Consider the following 23,231-nt stretch of genomic DNA (forward strand, 5'->3'; position numbering starts at 1 on the left):
CGGACGCCTCGTACCGCCGACCTGGCCACAGGCGACCACTGATAATACTTGATAAGCCCTTAAACGCTAAGTAGTAGTAAGAATAATAAGACGAGGTCGTCTCGAACGAGCTCCCCGTGCTAATCGCGTACGAGAGTTTTCAAAGCTCTCGACGATCCGTACAGGAAGCAGCCTCCGTGCGAGATCGTCGTCCGCGTTCTCGCGAATTCTCGCGTCGGACGTAAGTGGACGCACCCAGAGGAGGGTGTACCGAACGAAACGAAAGCAACTGCATCGTGTCTTGGAGCGTTCAGGTCCGCAAATGCAATAAAAGCAAACGAATTTAATCGTACGGTACCGAACACGGTGTGTTATTTTTTTTCTCGCGCGAGTCCGATTGCCTTTCGACGACAGCTTTTTAAATCGCGGTAGCGTCGTCACGACGGACGTGTTCGAGCCGCCACGTGGCAGCCAGCTCCATTCAAGCAATCCTCGGACCGCGACGGTGGTGTCGACGGTGGTGTTTTTAAACCTCTCGCGCGTCACGATTAATAGTAACGAATATTCAGCGAACAAACGGAAGAAAAACAAACAAACAAACAAAAAATATATATATATATATTATACATCTATATTATATATGTATATACATACACACCTGGAAAGCGTATTTAATTCTATATTCCTATACACACGCATGGAGCACATGTACAGGTATTTTGATAAGCTCGCGCGACGAGGGCGCCGATAGTCGTTCCACGCGATCGGAAACCGCGAGAGTTTCACGTACGTGTCTTCGATCGTACCCGACGCAACAAAATGTCCACGATGAGTGTCGTGTCGAATTCGTCCGTCGAGGTCGACTCGGACTCCTCGAACGACATGTCGAGCAAGGACGAAGGACCCGCCGAGCAAAAGTTCATCCTGAGAAACGAGCTGTACAACAGCCTGCTGGCGAGCGCCCTCGGCAAGACTGTGCTCAACAGGCACCTGAGCTTCAAGGAGCAGGGGATTAATTTTAATCTGGCCAATCTGAAGGATAACCTGAACGCGTTGGGAGCCCTCAAGGAGCTGAAGGATCTCAAGGGATTGACCGTCAGTAGCGTGCCAGCCTTCCCGAGGAACCTCGCTCTGCACAGAGAAGACCACGATGAGGTCAGCAAGCGTTCGACGATTTAACCTTTTCTTCTTCCGCGGACCCTTCCAAATTTATATCTCCTACATTTTTACGTTTCCCGAATTTTTCAACGATGACCGTGCGATACAACTTCGTGGAGAATCGAAGAAACACGAGATACTCGACGCGAAACACAAGTGTTTTTCGTATTAATTGGTTTTACGTTCAACGCTCACCTATACGGAACAAGTATGCATCGAGTACTCGCCTCGTTCGATCGTAACTCGACGAGCAACGGGCTTTCGAATCGAGGTGTCTTCAACGACCGAGACAGAGCGCGATTAGACATTTTTTTTTTACTCCAAGTTTCCACGAGTCTCGATAACGCACCGCTTGACCTCTCGGTTTGTTAAATTCGAATTATTTTCACGAGTCGTCAGGAGAGACTCGAGACGATCGAGAACTCTTGCGATCGGAAAGTTTCTTAGAATCGCGAGATTCTAGTGTAGTCTTCGCCGAAGTGTGCGCAGTGTTTTCGTTAAATTCGAAATCGAGAAACAAGTACGCATCCATGACGTAAAATTTGTACGAATTAGAGAATCGGTGAACTTGTAACTTGAGATTTCGGTATTCCGTATTCGGAAACCGGTTGGAGGCGTTAAAAATGAAACTCGAGTTTCCGTAGAGCTGGAAAGTTATTACTTGGAAGTTGCGCGAAGACGCGCGTCGTCTGTGGGACAAACTCGACTAACTCGATCGCGAATTCAATCTGCGAAGAAATCGTAAAACCGAAACACGCCGCCGCAACCTTGGAACTCGAAATTCAACGCCTTGCGAAACTCGAAACGCATCGCGTTCCCGTTGTTCACGATCGTACCTCGCTCGTCGAGTTGCGTGGAAATTTCGAAATTCGTTGTTCGGGAAATTACGAACACCGCGACCGCCGTTTCCACGTATTTGCATAAACTAACGATCCGTAAGTTCACGGCTACACGGAGCCACCCCAACGTCCCCCGACAATCTAAAAACAGCGAAGCTTTCACGGCACACAGTCGCCTCCCCGAAGCCATTTCAAAACCGGAACATCAAGATCAATAATCCCGAAAAGATTCCGCGTCTTCACTGACCTACCCTTTTCCAGACTTCCCAACCATCTCCAGAAGAGGAAGAAAACAAATTCACAAATTTCCACCACCCCGGTGGAACGATTGAAAACACCCCCGCGAACAAACAAGCCGATTTTCACGGTAGAAAGATCCGAAAGAAAACAAGGACAACTAATACTCGACTTAACGTGTTTTTCATTTGAAAAGTTCCGGGAGAAGTAACGGAAATGCTGGAAATTATTTTCGGTGAAACGAGAATCACGGTTCGAAGATGTAAAAAGTTAATCCTGGAGGAAATAAAAGTAATGGGAAACGTAACGAACTTTGGTCCGATAGTATAATAATTTTTAGTTTCAAACTTCTTGTTTGAAAAAAAAAAGAAAAAAATTTCAAAGCATTTGAATTTTCCAAACTTACACGAACGTTATTCGTTCACCGATGGTGTTCGATTTTTAATTTGTGCGAATTCTAAATTTTTTAAATACCGAAACGAATAAACGATCTACAAAGCGGGAAAAAAAACAAGCACAGTTTATTTTATCGCAACATCGCTATGAAATTTCAGTCAGTTGCACGAGCGCGTGTAATGCGATACTCGTTTGCCGATGCTCTGTCTCGTTCCCTCTCGTTGTATCCGATGGCGCGATTTCGACACTCGAAAGCGGGAATTATCGTACTTTTAGCACTCTGTAATCGAGTCCTCGAAATATTTTACAATTTCGTAATCGTCAATCGTCAATTCTACTCGACTTACCCCGCTTTCGAGAAAACTCGCACTTTGTTACACGAAAGCGGGAATTACCCATACTTTGAATAGAATCTTTGAAATATTTGATAATTTCATAGTCGCCAATCGTCGATTCTACTCTACTTGCCCCGCTTTCGAGAAAACTCGCACTTTGTTACACGAAAGCGGGAATTACCCATACTTTTAATCGAACCTTCGAAATATTTGACAATTTCGTAATCGTCAATCGTCCATTCTACTCTACTTGCCCCGCTTTCGAGAAAACTCGCACTTTGTTACACGAAAGCGGGGATTACCGTACCTTTAACATACTCTAATCGTGTCTTCGAAATATTTGACAATTTCATAGCCTCCAATCGTCGATTCTACTCTACTTGCCCCGCTTTCGAGAAAACTCGCACTTTGTTACACGAAAGCGGGAATTACCCATACTTTGAATAGAATCTTTGAAATATTTGACAATTTCGTAATCGTCAATCGTCCATTCTACTCTACTTGCCCCGCTTTCGAGAAAACTCGCACTTTGTTACACGAAAGCGGGAATTACCCATACTTTGAATAGAATCTTTGAAATATTTGACAATTTCGTAATCGTCAATCATCCATTCTACTCTACTTGCCCCGCTTTCGAGAGAACTCGCACTTTGTTACACGAAAGCGGGGTTTACCGTACTTTTAACACTCTCTAATCGAGTCTTCGAAATATTTGATAATTTCATACTCGCCAATCGTCGATTCTACTCTACTTGCCCCGCTTTCGAGAGAACTCGCACTTTGTTACACGAAAGCGGGAATTTCTGTAGTTAGCGAAGAGGTTAGGGGACACTTGACGCGTTGTGGTAACCGTTTCAGCGATGAAACGCGTCTTACGAGAAACGTCGCGGAATGTTCTTATAGAAGTTGTCGGTTAAAAAGTTAGTGGATAGTTAAGTGCGACGAGTTTCCACGTAACGGGAGCACAAAACGAGGGTGAAAAGGGGCTGCGGATACGACGGAGAGATCGCGGAAGAAAATCCTGTTTGCTTGGCAATTACTGTTTGTTTTGCCAGTCTTCGACTTTCGAACTACTTTGTTCCTTCCTTTCCTTGCCTTCTTTTTCATCTTTGGTCCGTCTTTCGTTTTTCTCTCCGTAGACTCGTTTAACAATAATTCTTCGCTCGTAATTGATTTTCTTTTCGGGCCTCGTCGACAACGTATACAGGGTGTCGATGAGAATCTAGGTCCTCTTTCGAAAATATTGTTCCTCGCGACGGTATAAATCGAAAAGTTTCACTCCATTTTGCAATCTAAAGTTTCGTTACCGGGACAATAAACGGTTGAAGTTTTTACACGTGCCAACGTCACGGACACGTGCTCTCGTATGTGAGCGTGTACATGCGCGGCGCACGATCAGCTGACTGCGATATAAATAGAGTCACATCGGTAAACTTCGACCACTTATATCCGGGTAACGAAGCCTCCAATTGCAAAACGCTTAAGCACTTTTCGATTTCTCCACGTACGAGAAATCAATGGAAAAGTGTACCTTAATTTCGCGAACACCCTATTTCTATGTAATATTTTAAAATCCATGATCCTACTATTGTATTTACATACGTGGGTTAATATATAAAATAGGTCTCTAATCTCTGCAAGTTTGTCAAGTTCGCAAGTAATCTCAAATTTCTGAAATTTCAAAAAAAACCATATATTCAACGTCGTCTTTCTCGAATAATTATTTCAGGTACACACGAAATATATACATACATTACACGGTAGATTTGTAACCAGTTTAAAATTATCTCGAAATCCAAGTTTGAAAATCCGGTTCTAAGTTTCCTAGCAGACGTTGGCAAAAATTTGTATCTTTTGTTCGGCGAACGAAGCCGAGAATTTTGATCGTAAGAATAGAATAATATTTCATTCCGAAGGAATACAGGCTACAGACAGTTCCCGTACTTTTACGTCGTCTTTTGTTCGAATGGAATTTCATCGTTCTCTGTTAAGTACTTTTCTGTAACTTTTATCTACTCACGGTTCTCTAAGTTCCATCTTGAACTCCATTCAATTGTATTCGGCTTTATACCGGCGTCGGTTGGCTTCGTTTTTTCGTTTCATTTAAGTCGAGCGTAAACAAGCGAACCGCGTTTAAAATCCTTCACGGAACACCGGGATTTCTTAGCGAGCGGAATTTTTCCGCGGCTTAATTCATTAATTTCTCAGAGCGACGGCACTCCGCGTCGACTTCCTGTTGCTTCCTTTTGCTTCTGACCGAGTTATCACCACGAGGCAACTTTCCTTGGCACGTTCGCGGTTTTGGCTCGGCTTAGTTGATTCTACGACAACGTCTGACCCGAATTCACCACGCACTTTTACCCCGTTCTCCCTTTTCCAGCGCCGAAACGTCTTTGAAACGCTTCCCCGATTACGCGTTTCTTTGTCGTGCGTCCCTCTGCGATTTTCCCCTCCACATTTCTCCATCTCGTAATCACGAGTTAAAACAGTTCTCGAGCGAAACTTTCCTTCGAGAAAGCATTCGCCTTACGAATCTTAACGAGAATCGAGTAAAATTTCTCGAACGTTGTTTACAAAAACACGAAAATCTTGATTTTCGTAGAATCGATCAAAAACAAAAATTCTAGTTCAACGAGACAATTATTAATTGTAAATATTAATTCGGTGACACTCTCGATTGGCGAAGAATTCTTTTAAAATTCTTTGTCTTTCTTGGGTTGTCGGTATTCCGAGAATTGTGTAATTTTTCTAGCTTATTGAATATTACGTTCTGCGAATCGGGGGCCAATTAATTTTCAAGAGAAAACGTTGTACTTTTATTCTCCATGACATGGCATTCCGAGGAAACTTTCAGTGGCTACGGAGTATATTATGTAAATGGGAACAGCTAAATATCCCCGTTGCTTATGGATATAGAAAATACTATTCAGAAAGAAGGGAACTGTTCGAATAGGCAAGGTTTTCCACGATGTCACTTTTTTTATCGCGATTGTCCATATAGAATGTATAAGTGTACACGTCGATTATCGTATTCAAAACAAATATTATTCTTTACGTATACGTAGGACACGTAGATATTTATGTATTCTCGTTTAAATGTTCCAAGTTCTCTAAACTGTGTTTCTAAATTTTTTCCATCGCAGAAACTCCATTAAATGAACTCTCAAGTCCTCCTCTGTATCACATATATTTCGCGCGTTTTTAGTCAAATAATTCAAATTTTCTAAACTATGTTTCTAAATATTCTCCGTCGCAAAAACTCCATTAAATGAACTCTCAAGTCCCCCTCTGTATCACATATATTTCGCGCGTTTCTAGTCAAATTTTCAAATTTTCTAAACTATGTTTCTAAATATTTTCCGTCGCAAAAACTCCATTAAATAAACTCTCAAGTCCCCCACTGTATCATTTATATTTCGCGCGTTTGTATTCAAATATTCAAAATTTTCTAAACTGTGTTTCTAAATCTTTTCCATCGCAAAAACTTCATTAAATAAACTTTCACCGTATCACCTATATTTCGCGCGTTTCCTATTCAAATATTCCAAATGTTCTAAACTCCGTTTCGAAATCTACTCCGTAAAAACTCCATTGAGTAAACTCTCAAGTCCCCCACTGTATCACTTATATTTCGCGCGTTTGTATTCAAATATTCCAAATTTCCTAAACTGTGTTTCTAAATATTCTCCGTCGCAAAAACTCCATTAAATAAACTCTCAAGTCCCCCACTGTATCACCTATATTTCACACGTTTCTATTCAAATATTCCAAATTTCCTAAACTGTGTTTCTAAATATTTTCCGTCGCAAAAACTCCATTAAATAAACTCTCAAGTCCTCCTCTGTATCACCTATGTTTCGCGCGTTTCCATTCAAATATTCCAAATTTTCTAAACTCCGTTTCGAAATCTACTCCGTAAAAACTCCATTGAATAAACTCTCAAGTCCTCCTCTGTATCACTTATATTTCCCGCGTTTCCATCCAAATATTCCAAATGTTCTAAACTATGTTTCTAAATATTTTCCGTCGCAGAAACTCCATTAAATAAACTCTCAAGTCCTCCTCTGTATCACCTATATTTCGCGCGTTTCCATTCAAATATTCCAAATGTTCTAAACTCCGTTTCGAAATCTACTCCGTAAAAACACAATTGAGTAAACTCTCGAGCCTCCCTCTATAAACGACACATCTCGTTACCTGTAAACAGTAGGTAATGCTGCACAATGGTGTGCGATCTATCGCATCGTCCCTTAATTTCCTCGGATATCTCGTCGTTCGTCCCCCGCGTTTCATCCTCCTCGCGGAGGGTCGATGTTCGATGTCTTTGGGACGTCGCGGGACAATATACCGGGCGAGTTGAAAGCTTTTTCAGTTAACAAAATGCCCATCCCCTTTGACGCTCGCGACCGAACGAAACGTAGCTTTTGTCGGATCGTGGCGGAGAGAGAAGGCGGGAAACTCGATGAACAAGAGCGAAAACGACGACACGCGGAACGCGGGCCTCTCCGAACCGTGTAATTAAGTGCGTGGCAATAATAAAACGCATCATTCCCCCCTTCGTTCAAGAAATAACAGCCCTCCGGGGACCCCAAGGGGATGGTCCTTTGAGAAACCAGCAATCCGAGCTCCAACTCCTAACGAGCTTTCTCACGATGCGTGCTGCGCGATCAATTAACGACGAAATCTCCCGACCCGCTAATTACGAGGCTCTAATTCGGTCCAAGGCTCGGATAGGGTTCACGGAGGAGAACCACGTTGCTTTCGGTGATAGTGCTCGAGTTAAACATTTCCAGAGACATTTTTCTACCTTTCGAATAAATCCCTTTTTCAAGCTACACGTAAAACACATTTGATAATCGACGACAAGGTTCAATATCGCGAAAGAATCGTACATCTTCACGGAAGTTACATTTATTTATCGTACAACGTTTATTTTTCATTACGAAAATTCTTAACGAAAGTTACAATCTGATGTATCTCCAATACTCGAGTTTCTTTAGATTTCATACTTTTTCCAAAGAAAAGAAACCGTTCAATTATTTTTTCTCTAGAAAACAGTTACACGAAGAAACACTTCAAGCGTCGTGAACTGCCACCGGGTAATCGAAACGGTGATCGATTTTCGAAACCCGTCGATTATCATCGGAGAATGCATTATACGGTAAAGTTAGCATAGTTTCGAAATCTTTCTATCGTTCTCGAATAAATCTCGAGATTCGCGCGAAATCTTCTCGGTCTTCTCGGCAACGGACGTTAGAGATCACATTTAATAACGTTTAATTATTCCGGGGACAATCGTTCGATTATTCAACGAATTTTAATCAACGATTAATGGAATCGTTCGTTAGAGATCTCACGGAACGTTTAGGTCGACAGCCCGGAGACAGGGGGCGGGCAACATTGTCTTAAATATCGCTCGAGCTATTTCTATTTTCGCGAGGTTAGAAGCTTTACGTTCGACGCTGTATCGATTCGCCATCGGTTGACATTTCTCTTCTTTCTCCGTGGCTATGAATTTCTTACGACGCTGCCGCGAGCAATCGATAATCCTGTAAAATCGTCGCGCAATTATACTCGTTCGTATTCGCGCGACTGGTTTATTTCCGATCTCCCTCTCCGGACCTATTCGAATTCGCGGATAAATAAACTGGACGTCTCCCGTTGGCAGTTTTCTTTTTTTTTTCTTTTTCTTTTCCTTTTTTTTTTTTTCGCTTCTCCGTCCGCCACATTCGACGGCCGCTTTTATCCCCATTACGAATTCAGTCTTCCTTTATTTCCATTACGAATTTACTCTTCGTTGGCTTCTCATTTTGTCGTCGTGTATTATTCGAAATGTCTGAAAGCGGACTCCGCGGTAGTTCGGCGGATACGCGTTCCACGTGGAAGCTTTCGTCGAGAGAATTTTTATCGTTGAACTCGAGCCGCGAACGTCCTTACAGATTGTACAATTTTCGACCGATATTTGTAATCCGTAACCGTAAACCGATTACAAGTGAACACTTGGTCGAAAGGAAATTGAAATTGGCGCCAACTTACACTTTCACGATAACTCCAACTAGACAAATTCGACGTTACTTGCAAGTGAACACTTGGTCGAAAGGAAATTGAAATTGGCGTCAACTTACACTTTCACGATAACTCCAACTAGACAAATTCGACGTTACTTGCAAGTGAACACTTGGTCGAAAGGAAATTGAAATTGGCGTCAACTTACACTTTCACGATAACTCCAACTAGACAAATTCGACGTTACTTGCAAGTGAACACTTGGTCGAAAGGAAATTGAAATTGGCGCCAACTTACACTTTCACGATAACTCCAACTAGACAAATTCGACGTTACTTGCAAGTGAACACTTGGTCGAAAGGAAATTGAAATTGGCGCCAAGTTACACTTTCACGATAACTCCAACTAGAAAAATTCGACGTTACTTACAAATGAACACTTGGTCGAAAGGAAATTGAAATTGGCGCCAAGTTACAGTTTGATGGTAACTCCAACTAGACGAATTCGACGTTACGTTTGACCGTCTTACGCATTGGGAATTACACGAAAGGTACCTGTCGATTCTCGAGTAAGTTAAGGGAGATTGTCGCATCGGTCGTGCGAACGAGGCTTAATTTCCCCGTTGGATGTCGCGGAGAAAAATCCGAAGGAGACAGAGAACCGCGCAATTTTCCAAATTATACGGCGGCCGTGTAATTTCACCATAAAATTGGAGGCTTTGCATCGAGAATGTATCTCAAATGAACAACACTGTGCCAGCTTGCATGGATAATGTAGTTGGCAGGAGATTAACAGTTAAGAACGGTTCTTTCCAACCCCGTCGGTTTCACGAAGGCCTGTCAACCGAAGGGATAATTTGCGCAAGTTGCTTCATTGGGATAAAATGTGTCTCGGATGAGATTCATCGTCTATAATTAAACGTTATCGAAGGAACGAGCTGTTCCGTTGAATATTTTAGAAGCCTAGAAGGCAAAATCTTCAAACCGATTCTTCTTATCGCGATAACCGTGGATCTCTTCGATTCAATGCGAGGCAGTTTTTCGTCGATCGTTCGATCACCTAGGATACGATAAATTGTGAAGTTTGTACTTTTCAATTCGATTCGGATTGATTTCGTAACCGTTTTATCGCACAGAACGCGATAACAAGCAACGTAGAAACTTTCACGAATAATACGTAAAGGAGAATAATTGATATTATGGTAACAACTATAGATATGCTTTGTCCGAAATTAGTGTTTAAACGAGAACGATACCGTGGACACGAAGGAATTAACGAACGAGTAATCTCTTAATCGTGGAAACGTGTCAGACTGATAAAATGGGCTAGATCAGTTTTCACAACGTATTCGTTTCTTTTCGAGGTGGTGTATCATCCAATCGGTGACTTTGAACGGTCAATATCTTCGACCTGGATAACTATTTTTCTAAAAAATGTCACGTGCATTTTTAGCGACACGAATCGCAATCTGGACGAGTTTTTTTCAAGCAAATTAGACCCGAAGTGTAGGGGAGTTATTTCACGCCACATCGATCACTTTTTGCAGTAGATGTTAAAGGTTGGTTAAAAATTACGTATGGTGCAGTACACGTGAAATTACAGAGTGTTTCGGTAATTATTTTATTGGTTGCGAATTTGGTTAAATATACAGGACGTTGAATATTGCGACCTTTGAATATTTAAACGAGAACAGACTCTATAAATGAATTTTTAGATTTGAAACTATCAACCGTACAGATTTGTCTGTTTGATTGTTCTCGTCGAGAAAATATCATGGAATTTTTCGTCAAGTCGAAAAATAATTTTCACGAGATCGTTTCGTTCACAGATTTCGTTATTACTGCAACAAATAATGTTGCACGAGGGAGGTACGGTTAGCCGAGCGCGTGGATCGATCACCTAAAACGGACCGCACTGTGGCTGTTAACAGCTCATTATAGTGTCGATTATGACAAGCCCAGCCTAGAAGCCACCTTATTTTCCAAACTTTAAAGAAACGTTCGTACTTTTTGTATTTTTAAAATTAATCGTTTCAATTCGAAAAATATTTGATTCGATATGAAAAGATTCACGATACAAACCAATCCATAGGAACCTAGAAGCCACCTTATTTTCCAAACTTTAAAGAAACGTTCGTACTTTTTGTATTTTTAAAATTGATCGTTTCAATTCAAAAAATAGTCGATTTAATATGAAAAGATTCACGATACAAACCAATCCATAGGAAGCTACTTCTGTAGAAAATAACTCGAACCATCGTACTGTGTAAATTTCCAATTTAATAAATAAACATTATTTCTGATTCATTTTCCTTCTAATCGTAGTCTAGACTAGAAATCTCTTTCCCGCCGATTATTCGATCGGTTTAACATTTATATCCCGACGTATTATTGGACGATTTAACCCGGCCAGCGATTGTTTATTAACGTTGTCCCTAACGTTAAAACCGAGCGAAAACAATTAATCGCGATTGGCAGTGAACGCGAATAGGACATAATTTATATCCACAAAGGTTCTATAATCGTTAGATAGAATTGATTATCGACGGTAGCAAAATTCTCCAAATTTTCCAAATTTTCCAAATTTCTTCCCTAATTATTTACATTCAACGTTAAAATATTTCAATGTTGTTGAAAGATCGCGATTAACGATTTAAGCTTGGTTAAAGTTTCGTTGATATTCCGATAAGTTTGCAAGTGTTCGAGCGTTGAAAAAAATATTGTTCGCAAGATCGTCTAGGTGTGTATATCTGTCGAAACGTGTATTTACAGTTCGAGTATAATCAACGTCACTGCGGATGCTTTGATGTTACAAAGACAACAAAGTAGCGCCACCGCAGGACTTTGTCGCAAGCGTGAACGTGGCTTAATCCGTTCAGGTGTTCAGGCGCCACGCTCGCTGATTTATCGATCAATTTATTAATGGGTCAGCTCTCGTGCGTTCGATCATGAATATCGGATGAAGCAGCCCGGACAGCCGAGCGAGCTTCATAATTACGGTAATTAATGTCCCCAGCGGAATTAATCGTCGGGCGAGGCTTATTTTCAAAATTGGTCCACTCGTGGAAAAATCGAAAAGTCAACCGGTTGTTGTTTTTGAGCTTGAACGTGTAATTTGTATCGCGCTAGTTGCCATCTCTACGGGCGATATTAACGCTAACGTTCGAGAAACGTGAGATTTACTCAGGGATATCACGTGGGTGAACATTTCCTGGAGTTTTCTTTTCTTTCAATCGTATCGATGGAGAAAGAATGTTTATTAGATTGCTCGATGAGTTTCGTCGTTCGATGAGAAATTAAGTTCGTTTTATATTTCCAAAGAGGGTACCACCGTTTGATAAACGTGTGTAAAGTTTCGCGTAGATTTGTCGACTCGTTCGTATAATTAAGTGTCGTAGTATTTTTTTACAATGGAAGAAACGACGAAATTTATCGAAGAACGTAGTAAATCGTTGTCGGTTGCTGTCACAAAATGGCGCGTATATCCGATATCGCTTCTAAACGAATTTTCACGGAATGGATAGCTCGCTAATAAATCGCGTTAATTTCGTAGAACAGGGCTTCGTTTATTATTGTTTCCAACTGTAATCGTTCCTCGAATAATTTGGCAGATAATTAGGCAACTAGGGGAGATGAGTTTTGTAAATAGAAGCTGTGTTTGAAATCGAATCGAAGCGGAGCCGAATTAATTGAATTCTTCCACTTTCCCGTAACGAAATTTCCGAAACTCTACACTTCCCTGTCGAATCAACGTCACTCGACAAGCAAAACGGAATCTCGTTCCCAAGTTTCGATCGCGTCTATTAACGCCTAAATGATAATTTACCGTTTCGCGGTTGAAACACCGCAAGTTATTTTCAAATCGAGTACGTACCACGGGGAAATTTGTTGTAACATCGATTCGAGCTCTAAATACCGCGAGGGTTTATTTCGGTTTAGGGTAGTCTTTGGAAATCATTTCGAACGGTTGCTTTCGTACAGTTTTAATACAATATTTATCCAATAATCGTAAGTGCGTACGTGTATCGACACGTTTATATCCAACGAGATGCATATATATCGATGTTTTGCATTCTGTGGCGTCATTTATCAAACTATGATATACGAGCGAGAATAACACTTCGTTGAAATCAAACGATAGTTCGAAAGTGTCACTTCCGCTGAAACTTTCAGCGAAGTTCTACAAAGTAAAGATGTTTTGTTAAAAGTACGCGATTCGAAAAGCTCGGAACGAGTGCCAGGAAAGATTTTATGCGATCGGTTCGATCGTCGATTCATTCGACGACGAATCTATTAAGTTTGAACGAGACATTGTTTATGTAATAAACATTGGGAAAAAATTTATGCGATCGGTCGATTCAGTCAACTGACTACTACGAATCTGCTGTTTCATCGAAACGATGTTATTTGTGTAAAAAATATCAGGAAAAAATTTATGCGTTTCATAGTCGATTTATTCGACCACGAATTTGCTAAGTTTGATCGAGAAATTGTTATTTATGTAAAAATAGCAAAGAAAATTGTAGACGATAGATTTAACAGTCGATTCGTTCAGCTACGAATCTGCTAACTTTGATCGAGAAATTATTATTTACGTAAAAAGTAGCAAAGAAAATTGTATACGATAGATTTAACAGTCGATTCGTTCAGCTACGAATCTGCGAACTTTGATCGAGAAATTGTTGTTTATGTAAAAGTAGCAAAGAAAATTGTATACGATTTTAGTCGATTCGTTCAGCTACGAATCTGTTAACATTGCTCGAAAAAATTCATATTTGTTTAAAAGTTACGATCGATTCCGTGACACCTCGATCGGTTAGATCTTCGTTTAACTCGTTCACTTTTGGTGGTTGCAGAAAGCCTCTTTTGCGTGGTCCGAGGGTGGCGATGAGGGTGGCGGAGGCGGCGGCGGTGGAGGGGGAGGCGGAGGTGGAGGTGGCGGTGGCGCTGGAACCGGAAGCACGGGCCCAACGACCGCCGGGGGCGGTGGACTGGCCCATTGGGTCAGCGTGATGGCGGAACACATTCACAATCCTCATTCGGCGGCCGGGGTGGGCGGTGTTCATCATCAGCAGCAATCGCCACCTCAACCACCCTATCCGTGGAACAATGGCCTCTCCAGCGAAGTAAGTACTTTGTGAAATGTTCGATTCGATTTCATTCATCTTTTCTGCCAACGGAGCACAAAATAATTGGCGTATCGGATTTACGTAATAGAACCACTGAAATATTTCGGTTAATCTTTTCATCTCTGTATAATGCGTATATCACTTCTACGTGTACCGTGTACTCCAATTTACAATCAAATTATTTTTATTTCCCGTCGCGCGTTATATAAATGGAAAATGTGTATTTAATTTAAATAGCAATTAAAGTTGACGTACAACCGGAACGTGAACAACACACGGAGTTATTCAATTTGTACATTTGTCTGCGCTGGAATGGAATCTTACAAAACAGAGCCAATCCAGTGTAATTAATTAATAGAGTAACAACTTCGGATAATTTTCTATTTAATTCAACAACCGGTGATTTCTCGAGGCTATCGTGAAATGTCAAAGAGTCGAGAGCGCGCTTGACACCGAAATAAAGTTTACGATTCGAAGCTAATATTGTAATAAATAACTCGACCTTTGATTTGGCATGTCTGCGGTATACAGACTATAATCGTTTAGATTTACAAATATACAATTAAATTATACAAGAAGAACATAATATATATACAACTCCGCGTAAAGAGAAGTGTGCTTACGATACACAAAGAATTACCATCAATTGCTCGAGTGCGATAACACGATGGTAGACGATTGTAAAAAAATGGCAACGTCTGTTCTTAAAATACACGATACGCAAAGTCGAAGATTCGCTGGCGCAAAGTCACGAAACCGAACGGACCCCTAAAAAAAAAATCTCCCCGTGGTAACCGAACGGTTATCTAACGGACGAGGCACGGTTGAAAAAAAAAAAAAAAGAAAAAAATTACATCTAGGAATACGAAACAACGGAGCATTAAAATCCCCCGGAAGACGAGGACGTCGCCGGGGCCTCGGAAATGCGCGAAAAAAAGAGGATCTCTCTTTTTTTTTTCTTCGTCGGGGGAACGGGTTGCGTCCCCTGTTTTGATTTTGTTTTCCGCGCCCCTCCGGACAAGAATCCTGCATAATTTCGACGAGGTTGGATCGGAAGACTAGAAAGGAGGGGAAAAAAAGGACACGGCAGGAAGACAAAGAGGTCGATGGGACCTCGTGAATATAAAAAAAAAAAAAAAAACAAAATGGAGACGCGTGGTGGGGCGATGGAAAGGGTTGAAGATCGCTTTGCATACCCCGTGCCCTGCTCCGTGGCGGGGAGAAAAAAACAAACAAACAGACGGAAGCGCGAAAAAAATTTTTACGGAGGTATTGGGCGGAGGTATCGTTTGAATACACGCGGATTCGAAGAGGTCTCGCGGGGTAACGTGTCACGCTAAGGGTGGAATTTCTTTCTCGACGATGCAACAGCATCCTGAGCCTTTTTCTTTCTTTTTTTTTTTTATCTTGCTTCGGAATCGTTCTCGCGGCTCTACCGATTTTTTCGTAGCTTTCTTTCGGCGCCTGAATTTTCAATGTCCTCGTCCGAGGATCGTCCATCGTGTTTCGTACAGGATGCAGCGTACGTTGTCGAAGAATCGAACAAGGTGGCTCGTTACCTCGGGTTAGATACCAAAGGGTGTACGAAAACGAACGAACGCGCGCAGTACGCTATCGTTTGTTTCTTCGAACGTAAAATTGTTAAGAATGGATTCGATCGAGGACAATGCAGTTCTCTTCGAGGTGACATTCGCGCGAAGCACATGCTTCGAGTTTTTCACCCTCGATGGTGGGATCGGAAGTCAAGTTTCGCGAAACTCTTCGCAGCATCGGACTCGATCTTTTGTACGTTGTCAGTGGTCTCGAAACGATCGCTCTTCAACTACAATTTCAATTTCGAAAGCAAGAAGAAGTTACAAAGTGACAGATCGTGCGAATGAGAGGGCTGTGCTGCCCTCGGTGAAATCGTTTCGATGTCGCTCGAACTTTTTGGAGAGATCTTTGGCCAGGCTTCTCCAAATCCCGAGAAATAATCTAGCCTTCTTGTAGATTTTTAAATTATCTTCGAGATCAACGATACCGGTACGCTATTTCCAAATTTCGAAAAATAACCTAGTCTTCTCGCGGATTTTTAGATTATCTTCAAAAGTAACCGTGTTGGTACATTATTTCCAAATTTCAAAAAATAACCTAGTCTCCTTACAGATTTTTAAATTATCTTGAAAACTGATCGTACTGGTACACTATTTCCAAATCTCAAAAACTTAACCCAGTCTCTTTAAAGATTCTTAGATTATTTTCAAAAGTAATCGTGTTGGTACACTATTTCCAAATCTCAAAGAATAACCTAGTCTCCTTACAGATTTTTAAATTATCTTGAAAACTGATCGTACCGGTACACTATTTTCAAATCTCAAAAACCCAGACCTAACCCAGTCTCTTTAGAGATTCTTAGATTATCTTCAAAACTAACCGTACCGGTACACTATTTCCAAATCTCAAAACATACTCTAATCTCCTCAAAGATTCTTAGACTATCTTCAAAATCAATCATACTGGTACACTATTTCCAAATCTCAAAACCTAATCAAATCTCCTCACAGATTCTTAGATTACCTTCAAAACTAACGATAAAACTATAAAAAAAACCTAGTCTCCTGGGTCTACCTTAGCAGATTCTTAAATTATCTCAGAAACGAACGCTACAGGTACCGATCGCCGAACGATCGTCCCTCTGAAATGCAATATCGAAGGTTCCCTAGTTACGTTCCCCAGCCACCGTACACTCGTTTCTAAACGCGCCATCAACGGTTTAATGCGCGGATAATTTCCCGTTACGATTATTGTAACAATCGCGCGACATCGCGTCGTTTCGCAGTACCCGGGAGAACAAGCTCTCGGGTAGTCGCGAAAACAAACACGGCCGTTTCACAACGGGCAAAATCAACACGGCCGGGTACGCGTCCCGTGCTCCAACAATCGTTGCAATCAAAAACTACCCTCGTCCTTGCGTTCGCGACGAAACAAAGCTCGCCGTGCGGTGTCTCGGTCTCCGGCAAGGTGCTGCGAATCGCGTTCTCGAATTCGAATGACCGGTCAGGGGTGGTTCGAGGGTAGCGGCTCGGGACGCTGAAGACACTTCCGTGGGCCCTGGAGAGGGCACGGATCACCCGGTTTCTTTTTTGTCTAGGCGGTGAGCTCAGCCGCAGGACCCACGCCATGGGACTCGCGGAGTAGGCCTCGAGCGAAAAAACAAGGAGCAACGACAATGAGGGGACGATTTAAATAATCCGCGGCATGCAAATGTCTCGTAGATTCTCACGGAACCGGGCCCGTGAGTCGTGGCCAGGGGTGGGGGGTTGGTTGGTTGGTTGATCGACCCGGAGAAAAAAGGAAGAAGGACGCGAAGACAATCGCGCGATCTGCATACGATCCATACGGGTAGCTCCGACCCTACCGAGTGTTTCAGGGATGATCGGCAACGGTGAGGAAGAATCTTTAATTGAGACCCTAGGCTCGCCGCCGTGTTCTTTTCTCGCTTTGCGAGCAGCCTGCCGGTTACGGCCAACGAGTCTCGGTGGAAACAAAATTGTACCAAGGGGGGACAAAAAAGAATCGAACGGAAACAATTTTGGACGTGCGTGGTGGGTGTAGAGAGTCGATTCTGAACCTGACGAACTTTGCCAAAGTGTGTTCGAGAGGCGATTTCTAGGGAACGGTGTTACACGTTCGGTTTCGTTTTCGAGAAGGGAGAGTAGTACGGGTTGTGAGTTACTACGGTAACTTTTACAAGCAATCGTGTAGCTACGTAACTTTTAATTCACTCGAAACTGTGTTTCACTCTTATTTACACCGGTTTTGGATACACGTAAACGAATCGTTCGAACGTCGACAAAGTTGCAACGATACAGCGACCAATAAGACGATCGTCGACGACAGTTTCCATCGCACATTGGTTACACGAAGTGGAAATCTCCGCTGGAAGAACATCGTGCTTCTTAAAGTGGTCCAGGACCATCCGTAGAGAACGCATCCCGAGCATAAGGGGGTCGAAAAGGAAGAACCGGGCGCGGTACCCCTGTAAACACGTTTTCGGATGTTGTAATCTGTCGCCGGTTTCGCTCAGCGGGTGGTCAACCCTTTTTCCATGCTTTTTTACGCCTGCCCGACCTTAATCCCTTAAAACGCTTACAGGAGCTCTTTAGGGTAATTTCCAGAGGGAGGGGTGGCTCGATTCAGCCCGTAGGTGAAGATGCAAAACACCTTGGAAAACACCGGCCCGAAGCGACTAACTGGAATCCTGGGTGCCGCGTGAGACTCCGGCAAGGAGCCACCCTACGGAGATTATGCAAAGGAAGACTTTTCCACCCCTTTGGCTCCGGTGCTGTTCCCCTTTGCCACGGTGCCGGGGACGAAAATTAAAATAATGGCCCTTCGCGTACCCTGCTGCCAATTTTTTCCCTTTTTCTGTCTCGCTCTATTCGCTCTCTTCGCTACCACCTCCCCTCTCCTACAACCCTTTTCCTCTTTTTTTTTCTTCGATCAACTTTTTTTCACCGTTTCTTTTTCCACGGACCCGGGGATGCAAATCGCGCAACGGTATTTTTGTCTCTGCGCCGCGTGAGACAAAAAAAACGAAAGAAAAAAAAACTCACTCACTGTACAGGCCCTAGCTACGTCCCCCGGGACATTGTCTCCGTTCGTCACGGGGGTAAGTCGATCGACGCGAGCGAGAGAGCGAGCGCAACCCCTTTCACCGTTTTCGGATCTGGATCGACTAATGAATTTTTACGCGTAACGTATCGCGGCCCGTGGATCGCTAAAGGTGTAACCGGGTTACCGTCGACTGTTTTTTTTTTTCCCGCTTTTTTCAACGCGTGCATTGTGCTCACCGCGTGGCCGACGGTTGTCCCGGTTCCACGCGCGCGATATTTTTTTTTTTTTTTTTCTATCTTTCGGGGGTTAACTTTCGTTGACCAGATTTTACGAAGGGGCTGGTTATTATTAATACGCGTTCTTTCAATACGGATTTCCATCACGGATAGAGACCATCCCGCACTCGTTTCATTTATACCGGGGATCGAACCGGACGAGAGGACACGGGCTCCAAGCTTCGGTATAATTTTCCGTTTCATCGTCGCGGTACAATAACTCCCGTTCTTTTCAATCCTCGATCACGATAATTCACCGATAAGCCCGATCGGTTCCCGCGATTCGAGAAGAAATATTAAGAAATCGTCGCGCATTGTTTCCGAAAATTGCCCATGATCGAAGCTGGAATTCTATTTTGTTTCTGGAAAGTTTTTCACTTCGTCGAGAAAGAAACGCAAGGAAAATATTAAAAGAAAGAACAAATTTCGCGCAAAGATGTTCCGTTGATCGTTATCTTCCTCTACTCGAAGCACTGTGATCTTCGAACGATAACCATCGTGGAAGTGTCTAAATAAATCGATTTAGTCAATAAATCGTCGATTCGAATAAATCGTCACCGTTCGATTTGCAAATTTCAAACTCAAAGTACGTCCCTTTTCTATCGCAGAAATGAATCTCTTAAAACATTTCTCTTCGTTCTCTTCATTCTCTTTAAAAACGAGCATCTTGTGACCGGTAAGTCCGGTAAGAAAATCTGTTTCTTCGGAAATAATTTTTTCCTTGAGCGACCAAGGGTCGAAAGTAAATTTTTTGCCGAAAAAATAATACCTGAGGATTTCGACACCGATGACCCCCCACCTCAAACGGAATATTCCCGCACGGGGGTGAAAGTAGTCGCGCGAATCGAAGCTCGTCGATGTGGAAACGCAGCCTGCAGCGATTTTGCATCTCATAGTTTCGCGCGAGCGAGACCGAGCGTGACGAGAGGAAGAAAACGAAGACGCTAAAAGGGAAATCAGCGAGAAATCGTTCCAGCTCGGCGGTCACGATCCCGAGGAGAAGGAACGCGGGACGAAAACGCGGGAAAAAGGGCCATAACTCTGTCCCGGGCCCAAATGTTGTGACATCGTCGCCGAGAAGGGGTTGATGGTCGCTGGTCGGCCATTGTCTCTGCGTTTACCAGCGATTGTCGGGTCTCTGGTGTTGTCCGCGGGGGGTTGTTTCCCTGTTGGGGTGCTGTAATGGAGAAATTGAAAAGTGTGAAATTTCTGAAGCCGGGGAGTCGACGATTCGACCCAACGAACGGAACGGAACGAAACCGATCCAACGAACGGAACGTTTCGCACCGACGAGTACAACGTAAACGTCAACGATACGACCCTTCGTTAAGACAGTTCGTCCGACGTTGTCGATCGTCTTTTCGTGCTCGTTTTGCGGATAAACGGTACAATATTATCCAAATATATTTCACCAACACGGAAAATCACAATCTTGCATATTTTATTTTATAAAATACACTCTAATTCTTGTAACGTCTCTTGGGTACCTTTCTCCATACGCGTGACAATATCTATCACAGGAACGTTGTTACATAGTTTCTTCTTTCTTATAAGAATACGAAAAAATAGCTCCGCTCTCAAACTGAAAAGATTGTTTCTTTACAAACGATTTACACTGACAGAAATCACTATCCCTGCCTACCAGATAACGATCGTTATCCCGAAACGTTTGCGTCACTCTCCGAAGGAAAGGTTGCGCAGAATCCACGAAGAGAAAACCGAGAGGACGCAAAGTCTCGATTGCCCCGAAAACTGTTCGTTCGCAGACCTGGCTCCGGTTCGAACGATTTGTTTCTTTTTTGCCAGGAGTCTCGAGACAGAACCGTCCCCGTACGTATCCAATACACCCCGTGTACACGAGAGCCTTTCATCCACGAAACCGTGCCCTTCCACGAGTCTTTCTCGCGCGAGGCAAGGTCATCGCGCACGATTTTCCTCGCTGGTGAGTTCCACCCCGGATGAAAAAATAGAAAGAGAAGAGGCAGCCCTAGGTGGTAGACACCTTCGCGGGGAAAATGTCTCGCGACGCGTCGTCTCGGTAAACCGGATAATTATGATGGATGGCTCCGAGACGAGCGAGAAATTCGTCCGAATCACGTACGACGACGCTCGAGCATCGCCGTACGGGGCGTCGTTCCCATATCACCGATGCAGAAATTCAAATTCGGTCGTCATTAATAAAAATTAAAGAGACATCAGGAGGAGCGGAATGGTTACGGGACAGGCCCTAGGGCCGAAGCCACCTTTATCTTACCTGGGCCACAATAGCGTGAGACTATGGGCCCTTTGTACTCCACTTTCACGACGATCTGCATACGCACCCCTTCTCACCGGGCGCCCCTCGCACCGACAGCTTTTTCTTCGGTTCCACATCGAGAGCCGGGACACGTAATCTCCGGAAGAAGAAACGTTCGAGCCGCGTCTTTCACGGGTGCTACTTCCGTTTTTTCTTCTCTTACCATCGTGTAACGGTGCCTACACCGGGATTCTTGGTCACGTCTTCAGGGTTAACGGTTCCTGCGTGCCGAGACTTTCTTTCTCCTCGCGATTTACTCTTTCTTCTTAAACACGGACGAACCGTTCAACTGTGTGTTCCAGAGAACACTGTTTCAGAGAACACTGTTTCAGAGAACACTGGAACTATCGATAGATTACGGTGTATCGAAGTGTTCCTCGAAGGTGTATCTCGGGAACATTGTTGAGGAAAAAGAGAAAGTTATAAAATAGATTGTATCTATGGAAGGAAAAGTGTCGTTTGGATATATCTTTTAAATATATTTCCGATGGAATTTAAAATAAATTCGTTTGTGAATGTGGTTAAATGTCGTTTCGACCGGTTGGTGTGTACCTGGTGTTGATATTTTATTCGTTCAGATATTGTTACGAGCTGCGAGTGTTGGTTTTACGAGCGAGGATGAATTTGACGAGGGAGAGTTTCTTTGTTTAGTGTTGCATAGTCTATGGTGCGAGTGTCATGGGAGAGAGTCTTGTCCGAGCAGTCGAGAGTCAGAGCAGAGAGAGAAATCGGAGAATAGGAAAATAGAATCTTTTTTTGTAACGTATAGCTGCGTTAATTATTTTCATATTCGTTCTGTGCTCGAATAGATTTCTGCGATTGTTAAGTTACTGAATTTGTTCCATTGTATACACACAAGCGCGATTCAAACGGGTGTGGTTTATTTTACACGAACGTTGCGTGAAATTTGGGTCCTATTTGGTAATGGAAAATTGTACGTGGGAATGTGGAAGTTATTAATTTATGAAATAGTATTTCTATGATTATTTGCACAATTTCACGTATTTTTTTACATCGTCTTATTTATGTCACGATCGTATTCGTGTTTGATTTCTATTCTTTTTGTTTTTTAGTTATAATATTGTTCGTCGCGCTGTTGTTGTTCGAGTTGTTTCATTTTGTGCAGAATTGTATCCCAGTGGTAGAATATAGCGCTTGTTTATCAGATTCGACAGTTATTTAGATAAGTGTTTGTTCCATGTAAGATAAAATTTCGTTGTATAATTTAAATTTTGATTTTCATTCGACGAGTAACGAACGAAAGGTTTCGTTTTAACTCGTCATTCGAGAATTTTGTTCGGATTATGATTTCATGAACCGTGTTAGCTCCTTCGGAACTGAATTATTTCGTTCGAAATGGACTTTCAATTTTACGACGATGTTGTCGTACTATATAATTGAAACATTTAAAAGTTTGTTCCTTTGCTCTTGTATCTACAGAAGATATTAACGAGAAACGAAGTGTACTTTGGTCGGTTTTATCGAGCGAGATAATTGTTTATTAATTACGATCTGTAGTGTAATATTAATTGTGAATAATTATCGTGTATATTTGACGACTAATTATGTAAAATTTAAACGGTTACTCTTGTGTAACGATATTTAAAATAGCTCAAAAAGTAAACGTATATGTGTCAGTGTCCCTGAAGAGGTTAAACGGTAACTGGAAAATAAGTTCCTTTTTGAACATTTTTTTTTTCAAAGGTGTGTATAATTTCATCAAATATTTAACCATTACTCAAAAGTACACATATTGACCTACAAATCTACTAAATTTTATTACGAAACTTTTAGTCGCCCGAAAGTTACGGCAAATTACACGGTGTGTCTGGAAAAAATTGTTGACCAACAAAAAAGTATCCAATTACCGAATCGTCCCAAACAAAAAAAACACACGAAAGTTTTTTAATCTATACCAGTGTCGATATCGTTGAAGTTACCGATCTTTTTCATTTTTATTTTTCATTTTTTTTTTTGTATCTTTGC

At 42.4% G+C, this 23,231-nt stretch overlaps 1 protein-coding gene across 1 annotated transcript in view; it reads left to right on the forward strand.

The window, feature by feature from the left end:
- The first annotated feature begins 798 nt into the window (after positions 1-798).
- LOC143143178 (uncharacterized) overlaps positions 799-23,231 on the forward strand; it is a 220,890-nt gene continuing 198,457 nt past the window's right edge. Inside the window, exons 1-2 of the mRNA XM_076304164.1 lie at positions 799-1,134; positions 13,806-14,075. Of these exons, the coding sequence (XP_076160279.1) occupies positions 799-1,134; positions 13,806-14,075 (606 nt within the window). The remainder of the gene's footprint in view (positions 1,135-13,805; positions 14,076-23,231) is intronic.

This window comes from Ptiloglossa arizonensis, chromosome 2 (genome assembly GCF_051014685.1).
Source record: "Ptiloglossa arizonensis isolate GNS036 chromosome 2, iyPtiAriz1_principal, whole genome shotgun sequence".
Lineage (NCBI taxonomy): Eukaryota > Metazoa > Arthropoda > Insecta > Hymenoptera > Colletidae > Ptiloglossa > Ptiloglossa arizonensis.